We start from the raw sequence: 8,778 nt of genomic DNA on the forward strand, positions 1-8,778 counted from the left end.
AACTCCTGCTCCTGATATACCTCCCCAGTCTCATATGTCCCTGTTACCAAATTCATGATTTTTCGATGAACATCCAACCTAAATATTCGTATCGGGAACATATGATGAATGAGGAGGTATCCGCGTCGCAGATCTTCTCCAGGCAACCAATATTACGCGAATACGTTTTGTGTGTTGCCTATTCAATTCAACTCCTGTTCCTGATATACCTCCCCAGTCTCATATGTCTGTTACCAAATTCTTGATTTTTTGTTCGAATTCACCTATTTAACTCACGAAAATCACATCCAAAGTCAAATATTCGTATATGGAACATATCTTGAATGAGGAGGTATCCGCGTCGCAGATCTTCTCCAGGCAACCAATATTACGCGAATACGTTTTGTGTGTTGCCTATTCAATTCAACTCCTGCTCCTGATATACCTCCTCAGTCTCATATGTCTGTTACCAAATTCTTGACAAGGAATTGCAAGTTAGGCACGGGAAAATAGGAATTTTTTTCGTCATTAATATTTTTTATTTTATGAAAGTAGCAATACTAGATAATTTTGTCATGTTCCAACTTGATTCCAACCGAATAAAATATATTAATTATTCAAATTCATCGCTACACATATATGCGTTGGCCCCTGTTCCACAAATTTCAAAGATGAAAATATAATTTCAATAGTGCTTGTTCAAATCTTTTTTTCTAAAAATGAACAAAATGATGACCTACGACTAATTTCCTCGAATTTTCAATGAATTATTGTTCATGAAGAATCGTTTGAACTAGTTTATTATTTAATTTCGAAAATGTTGTTTAAATTGAATTCAAATCCACCAGCCGATCTCGCCAATCATTGTTGAATAAATAAGAAGTCAGTTTCTCTAGAAATTTACAGATATATGAAAAAATTCAACAAAAAAAGATCTTCTGAAAATTACGACTGCCCTTTAACCTTTAAGAAATGTAAAATAAGAATTTTAGTGTTAAATTGAGATTCGTACAGTGAAGGAAGATTTTATCCGTATTAATCTTGAATGTTTAATAAGGAGTCACGAAAGTTGACATCAAATTAAATACATAAATCAATACAAGGCGATTCCCATACCTCTTATTGATTTTCTAAGGGTAACAGGATCACTAGAAGGTCGAGGAGGTATCCGATGGTTTACGTAAAAAATCCATTGTTGCTTATGCAGGCATTTTACTCTATAATTCTAGAATTTATTTGAATTTTGATTTTAAACATGCATAACAATTCAATTCATCTTTATTTTTAGAAAAATTTGAAATTTATGGATTTCTAAATATTTCAGTTTTTCCTTCTAAAATTTGAAAAAATCTGAAAATTTTTGCAGTTTGGCGACATCTAGACAAATAAGTTCGAACCTAAGGTTAGATGAGTCCTATTAGTTATAGAATTCTATTCGTATTGATGCTAAGATTACCTAGCGGTAATCATAGTTCATTGAAGTTTGTATAGATGACTCCCAGGTAAATTGTATTGAATAATAAAATTCTCAACTTTAAAATTAGTTTAGGAAATTCCTGGAATTTTGAATGGAAATTGAAAAAGCGTGTGGATAGTCATATCGCTTTAAATTCAAACAGTGTTATTTTTCTCATTACACTTTTTTGTACACTTATAATTCAAGAATATATCCTAATAAAATAGGCTATTTTAAATTAATATATGACAGGGGACTCCTCAGAACTTTCATAAACTGAGTGAATAATTCATCAAGATAATGACAACCTTGAAACCGCAGTTTGCAGAAGAAGTAACAATCAAAATAATAACAACAACAACAACATCAAAATATCATATTTTGAAACATCAATATTTCACAAAATAATTTTGCTGGTGCTTATTTCTTCCTTTTCGGAGCATTCTCCAATCCTCTTATGTAACGTTTTGGAATTTGGTATTTATCTGAAAACAATAAATTTGTTCTTTTAACCATAAGTATCTCTTGAGTAAATAATAAAGTCTAGGAATGAATAGTTCACATTGAAATCAATGAAAATATACATACCAACCAACAAATTATACACAAAAAGGACTTGATTTCCTTGAACAAGTAACTGTTCTGTTTTTTTGCCTGGTGGAATGCTGACGCTTGTACTTGCAGCAACACCATGCTGACATTCTTTAGCAAACTCTAGAATTTTCACTCCAAAAAGTTCTAAATTGTCAACTAGGGTAACTTTTTTATTTCCTGATCGGTTAGCCACACTAATAGTTATCGGGCTTACTTTTCCTTTATTAAGAATTTCTTTTTGATTTGTTTGTACCTTGAAACAGTTTTTCATACTATCACATACTTTTTCGTACACTTCTTCCCATGCTATTGGATTTGTGTTTTTGCAAATGGATGACAATGCTTCATCAGGTTGAACCAATCTGCAAAATTTAGATATCTATATATAAAAGAGGATTTATGGATATTATGTAAGGGCATCACGTTCAAAAGACTGCACCTAATTGGATAATTCTTTTTTTGTTGTGTTCATTAATGTAATGAGAAGATTTATACCACAAAATATTTCCGAAAAAATAGTACGGAAAAGAAAAAAAAGGCTTTCCTTTTTTCTCCGACCTAGCAAACATTCATGGAGTATAATTTGACACTTCAATGGATGTATTTTAGGTTCTCGATAAACTGGTGGTGTAGGATCAGAGAAACAGGAAAATGATATTGGAGAATTGATTTGAATTTTGATAAGATGATTTTGGGAAGATATATTTGTCTAGCTTATAAGTACTTTGTTTATACCTAAATGTATGTATATTACCTTTTATTTTAAAATAACAAATCTTTTGAATTGTATAATGTTTCATTGTATGTCTAAATTATGCCAGACCATCTTTTCTGTGATATTTTCTAGTCAATAACTTTTAGTAATGCTCATCTTTCCTTTATTTTTATAAACACCTTCATCAATGTTGCAAATGATGTTTCCCGTAAATTTTGTAGAGCCCTGATGACGGAAATAAATTTTTCCGAAATGTCGGCGAACTAACAGAGTATCATTTTCCTGTTTCTCTGATCCTACACCACCAATCTATCGTGAAGTAAAAATTTTTGGATCACCACTTCAGATCTTGTATTTCAGGTTACCTGACAAAAAGTAGATAATTGAATTCAAAAGAAAATCATTATTTCTTATTTTATCATAAGGATTATTGATATAATGCAAAAGAATTATTTTGTTAATTGCGAGAATTATCGAAAATATATATATATAGTGGTCCAGGTTTCTTGAAATTGAGTGATAAAGGAAAAAGAAGATTACAGAGGAGTTACATCAAGGGTGAGGAGCGAGAGCGGGCAGCTAGTTACAAATATAAGTCAAATGCTATTACACATTGAAGTATGGTTTCTTATGGCAAAACATATAAATTCATTTATAAATCAGTATTTTTCTCCACTTACTTAGAATTCTCATGTTGGCAATTTCTGAGCATAATATATTCTCTAATATACTTTCTCACATCACTACCAAGAATTGTATCTCCTTTTCTGAAACAAAAATATTAGTCTCTTTTCAAACAACTATTATCATTGTTATCAAACAACTAATTCATGCATTACAGCATGTGAAACAAAATACACTTCACATTATTATATGTTGGGTAATATATCAAATAGTTTCCAAATCAAGAGACCTGCATAACTGAGTCCATTCAACACTTCAGAGTCAAGTTTATATTGAGACAACTGAAAAAATCTCACTTACTGCCACTTAGGCCTACTGAAATTGAGAATTGGAAGAACAGCATTAGTGACAACATATGATTCTATAACACTTGGGGTACCACTTGAAGAGCAATCTTCCTGATTTTTTCTAGGTCTCTCTTCTGGTGAAACATAAAATCCCTCAAATTTAGGATGCGACTTATTGACCTCGACAATAGATTCAACACCTTTCTTCATTTCTTTAACTACTATAATATTTTCCTGAAAATAAATAGATTTGTATCTTAATAATACTTGGAAATAACATACCTTGCACATTTTATCCAGAAATGGTTTCAATTTTTTAAAAGAAGATTTCTTAATATCTAAAGTTTTTCCAGGAGGACAATTAGCCAGCATCTGTAGCTTGTAGAAATTGGAAGTTAAAATTGGAAGTGTCAAAGTTTTTGAATATTTAATTGCAGTAAAAAAGCAATTGTACAACAGCTCATCAACATCTTCAATCGTCATTTCTTTTGTGATTTCATTAGTCTCTAACATGTTTTTGTCATTATCGATACTTTCTTCTTTCTTCTCCTTATCATCAGCTGGAGAATTATTTGCACCTTCAGACTGTGGAGTATCACCAGGACTGGACAAATTTTGACTCAGTTTTCTTTTGGGACGTGCGCCTAATGGAGGAAAATCGTCATCTTTTTGGAAAGTTAACCATTCTGGTGGACCCATTTGTGGAATTGGACTGTCAAATCCCTCTAGAGTAAACAATTTATCTCCATAGGTATGGATAACAGAAACACATTTTCCTTTCTTTCCAGAAGCTTCCATTTCCACGGAGCTCATTGTGGCAAAGCCAACAGCAATAGATGCCTTATTGGTTGATAGATTAATAGCAACAATACTATCTTTCTGGATTGCACATCCATATTTGGGAAGACTGGTTTGGGCTGGAGGTGTTAAAACACCAGGTAGCATCAAATCGGCTCCAGAATATATAAAATTCATTACTTCCTTATGTGTTGTGAAATTATGGATAATATTAGGAAACTGCCATAAGAGACATATTGTCGGGAAGATCTTATCATGTAACTCAAAGCAAATTGGGCGTTTTAGAACTGTGTATACTTGAATTATTTCATTGGAAGCTGTAACTATTTTTACACAATTCAAGCCCTCTTTTTTTGGCAATAAATTGTTTAGGTCTTCTTCAGTCAGGGTCGGATACTGCTTATGAATTTTATCTTTTACATGCTTCCTAGAAACAGGTTCACATTGAGTTCAATTAAAAATGAAGTATAATTGTAACTTGCCTTTCAGAACTCTTAACAGGTGTGTTACTTTTAATTTTTATTGGTTTACGAAACATTTTGATACTTAAAATTTTCAGATTTTGAACGAAAACATAACCTTTCCTACGAAAGTCATAGAGTTGTAAAACTTAATCAAAACCATAATTCGAAAAATTAGCAGATGGAAATCATTGAAATTAATTGCTGTTTAAGAAAACATAATCAATTCATGAATAGGATTATATTGATGGTATTGAGAATATGTCTTATTTTGTTATTTGATTCTCAAAAGATATATAGTTTTTCTGTGATCTTCTGAGATATATTAAATAAGGTTAAATTTAACTGTCATAACATGTCTACAAAATAAATAAATACTGTGGAGAAAGGGAAATTGAGTCGCCTCCGTTTTGTCGTGTGAATTGTCTTGAGTTTTGCCATATCATTGGAATTTGTACCCATCGAAAGTGTCAGATTAGTTATTACACCATCTCGACTTTTACACATTACTTCATCGACTATTCGCGAAGTTGTAGGCAATTAAAGTTAAGAGAAAGTTTCTTATTCCTTCAAAATGGTTCGTGTATTTGTTGTTGGTGTTGGAATGACCAAAGTAAGTTTTTGCTAGTCTATTATCTCTAATATTTAGACTTCATAAAATTATAAAATTATTTATTATATCAGTTCGAAAAACCTGGCGTTCGAGAAGGCGATTATCCCGAATTTGCTAAAGAAGCAATAGAAAAGGCTCTACAAGATTCTAAGTTAAATATAAACGATGTTGAACTTGCTACAGTTGGATATGTATATGGTAAGCATTAATATCAAGTATTAAAAATGATTTTATTGGGAAATTTCTGTTCTAAAGGAGATTCTACTTGTGGTCAAAGGGCGATTTATGAAGTTGGTATGACAGGAATACCAATTTTCAATGTAAATAACAATTGTTCTACTGGATCTAGTGCTTTATTAATTGCCAAAGAATTTATTGAATCTGGTAAAGATTGCGTACTTGCTGTAGGTTTTGAAAAAATGGATAAAGGAAGTCTAACATCTAAAGTAAGTTATTGAACTCAAATATAATATTTCTTTAAGCAGTACAGAAGTTGTTCAACCATTAAGAGAAAGCATTAATTATAACTTGCACGGATCATTAAATATTATTTATGCTGATATTTTTATGATGAACTGGGTATAAAAATCCAATTTGTTTACAAATTGATAAGCTACTATCTGAAACGAAATAAAATGATAACATACTGACCTATGCTAATAAAACTTTTTATGTAGCCCATAATTCAACAAAAAAATTCCTAAATAAGTTCTAGACATTTCGCCTAGAAATATTTGATCACAACTTATCTAAAATTAAAACTACCATGAAGAAGAATAGAGATGAAGGGGCAGTAAAGACCAATCCTCATGCTAGATTATGTAGTTTATATTTTTTGTTGAGCTCATTTAATGCAAATAATTCCAGTTTATGGATAGAACAAATCCTATGGATAAACATGTTACTTTAATGGCTGACCTTGTCGGTCTCAATGCAGCACCAATTACTGCTCAAATGTTCGGCAATGCTGGATTAGAGCATATGAGAAAATATGGCACAAAGGCTGAACATTTCGCCAAAATTGCCTACAAAAATCACAAACATTCAGTTAATAATCTGTAAGTAATGATCAATGTAACTGAAGAGGTCATTCAAATTTCAATATTTTATAGCAATTCACAATTCAGAGATGAATATACTCTAGAACAAATCATGAAGTCCCCTCAAGTATTTGGACCTTTAACTAAATTGCAATGTTGCCCAACTAGCGATGGAGCAGCCGCTGCCATTGTAGTTTCTGAGAGATTTGTTAGATCACATGGTCTTGAGAATCAAGCAATAGAAATTCTTGGGATAGAAATGGCAACAGATACTCCTTCTACTTTTAATGAGAAAAGTTTGATTAAACTTGTGAGTGAAAGAAGTCTCAATGTAGAAGATCATTCAATATTTACCTGAATTTTTTCAAGGTTGGCTATGACATGACTAAAAAAGCTGCTGAACGTTTATTTTATAAGACTGGTACAAAACCTACAGATGTTCAAGTGGTGGAACTGCACGATTGTTTCTCTGCAAATGAGTTGATTACATATGAAGCTCTTGGTCTTTGTCCTCCTGGTAAAGCAGGTGAATTTATCGATAGAGGTGACAATACATATGGTGGAAAATATGTTGTTAATCCAAGTGGTGGTCTCATTTCTAAAGGACATCCTCTTGGTGCTACTGGTTTGGCACAGTGTGCCGAGCTTTGTTGGCAACTAAGAGGCGAGGCTGGTGCAAGACAAGTTCCTGGAGCTAGACTTGCCCTTCAACACAACATTGGGTAGACAAATTCAAATCCTCTCTTTCCTTCTTTAAGTAATTCTCACTTGTACTTTCTTTTTTTATCTTTTTTTTCTATATCAGCTCTTTCATTCTTCAATTCAACACTTTCTTCCTTTTTTTTCAGACTTGGTGGAGCAGTAGTGGTAGCTCTGTATGCAAAGGGTTTCCCTTCATCTGTTGGAGTACGAAAAACAAATGCTTCAGGCAATGGTGAAGGTTTTATTGTAACTCCTTATCTGAAAATTTTGCAGCAAATTATGCTGATTGACAACGAGAATACTGTTGATAAATTTAGAGGAGTGTATGGATTGAAAGTCAAGAAAGAAAATGGAGAGGAAGGTTATTGGGTTATAAACACAAAGACCGGCAAGGGAACAATTGAATTCAATTCTAAAGGTGAATGTCTATTATTCTTCATTATTTTTATTGAAAAAAGTTCTATTGAAGCTAGCAGAAAAAAAAACTAGGTTCACAAATTAATAATAGAAAGATAGTAATAGCTAATATTTTATTCATCTAAATATGATCCTCCTCAAGTAGGTTTCTTCCAAAAATCCAAAATGATTATCTTAGGCCAACACTAATGCATACATCAAAATATTATTATTCTATTGACTGAAAGCGGGTGCATCTAGTAGAAGTTTAATTTTTTGAGTAAAATTCGGTATTTTACGCAAAAATTCATTACTTTTCCTTCCATAAATCTGTTCTTTTTCAACCACTTCTCAGCGCATACAAAAATCTGTTAACATTACAAAATTGAAGTCAGATATTGTCATATTTCGCAAAAACGTTTGAGATGAACAAACAAAATAGAGCACTGTGAACAAACTCAATGAAAAATGAACTTGAGAGTATACATAACAGTTGTGTGAACTTGGCAATATAATGAATTTAGGCAATTAAATTATCAGTTCCCGGTGATTTATTGAAATATGTTATATAGGTTATTTTTAAAGGTGATTTGTAGAACTCAACAAAATTAACCATTTCACCGGAAATCGCCTATAAAAAATATGTAAATTCTTCAAACAATATACAACACTAGCTTTTTCTCAAAGTCAAATTGAAATGTAGAATTAGGTTAATTCGGAATTATTTTCATTGTTTCTCTTGTTTCAGTTAAACCTGATGTGACAATCATAGTGAATGACAAAGATATTGTAGAATTATTTGGTGGAAAGATAAATCCCCAGAAAGCATTTTTCCAAGGAAAAATTAAAATTCAAGGAAACATAGGTCTTGCTATGAAGGTGACAGAACTACAAAAAATTGCAAAAGCAAGAATTGTTGATATCACAGCAAAATTATAAGTTAATGGTTATGTAAATGGTGTCTGGTTTAAGTCAAATTCCTGTTATTTTTTTATCACATTCACACATGTTATGGGGTGACAAATATATTTATTAAATCAAAAGTTTTTTATT

The 8,778-nt window shown here is 31.7% G+C and overlaps 2 protein-coding genes across 2 annotated transcripts; one reads left to right on the forward strand and one right to left on the reverse strand.

Annotated features, from left to right (window-relative positions):
- Positions 1 to 1,797: 1,797 nt before the first annotated feature.
- On the reverse strand, positions 1,798 to 5,219 carry LOC123686478 (eukaryotic translation initiation factor 2D). Its single transcript, XM_045626647.1, has 6 exons — positions 4,996 to 5,219; positions 3,998 to 4,940; positions 3,729 to 3,949; positions 3,425 to 3,511; positions 2,024 to 2,391; positions 1,798 to 1,920 (listed from the first exon to the last, which is right to left on the reverse strand). Exons 1-6 carry the CDS (start codon positions 5,049 to 5,051, stop codon positions 1,856 to 1,858), a joined length of 1,740 nt encoding a protein of 579 aa, XP_045482603.1. The 5' UTR covers positions 5,052 to 5,219; the 3' UTR covers positions 1,798 to 1,855.
- A 117-nt stretch (positions 5,220 to 5,336) lies between these two features.
- Positions 5,337 to 8,768, forward strand: LOC123686479 (sterol carrier protein 2). The gene is made up of 8 exons (XM_045626648.1): positions 5,337 to 5,587; positions 5,659 to 5,785; positions 5,843 to 6,033; positions 6,455 to 6,645; positions 6,700 to 6,937; positions 6,997 to 7,349; positions 7,476 to 7,747; positions 8,474 to 8,768. Exons 1-8 carry the CDS (start codon positions 5,549 to 5,551, stop codon positions 8,662 to 8,664), a joined length of 1,602 nt encoding a protein of 533 aa, XP_045482604.1. The 5' UTR covers positions 5,337 to 5,548; the 3' UTR covers positions 8,665 to 8,768.
- Positions 8,769 to 8,778: the final 10 nt, after the last annotated feature.

Source organism: Harmonia axyridis, chromosome X (assembly GCF_914767665.1).
Source record: "Harmonia axyridis chromosome X, icHarAxyr1.1, whole genome shotgun sequence".
Classification (NCBI taxonomy): Eukaryota; Metazoa; Arthropoda; class Insecta; order Coleoptera; family Coccinellidae; genus Harmonia; species Harmonia axyridis.

Coding starts and splice junctions, on each gene's coding strand:
- LOC123686478 (XM_045626647.1), bottom strand. CDS start 5,051: ATGTTTCGTAAACCAATAAAAATTAAAAGTAACACACCTGTTAAGAGT. Junction 4,941..4,995: donor CCTGTTAAGAGTTCTGAAAG/GCAAGTTACAAT, acceptor ACCTGTTTCTAG/GAAGCATGTAAAAGATAAAA. Junction 1,921..2,023: donor TGTGTATAATTTGTTGGTTG/GTATGTATATTT, acceptor TATTGTTTTCAG/ATAAATACCAAATTCCAAAA.
- LOC123686479 (XM_045626648.1), top strand. CDS start 5,549: ATGGTTCGTGTATTTGTTGTTGGTGTTGGAATGACCAAA. Junction 6,034..6,454: donor AAGGAAGTCTAACATCTAAA/GTAAGTTATTGA, acceptor AAATAATTCCAG/TTTATGGATAGAACAAATCC. Junction 6,938..6,996: donor AGAAAAGTTTGATTAAACTT/GTGAGTGAAAGA, acceptor AATTTTTTCAAG/GTTGGCTATGACATGACTAA.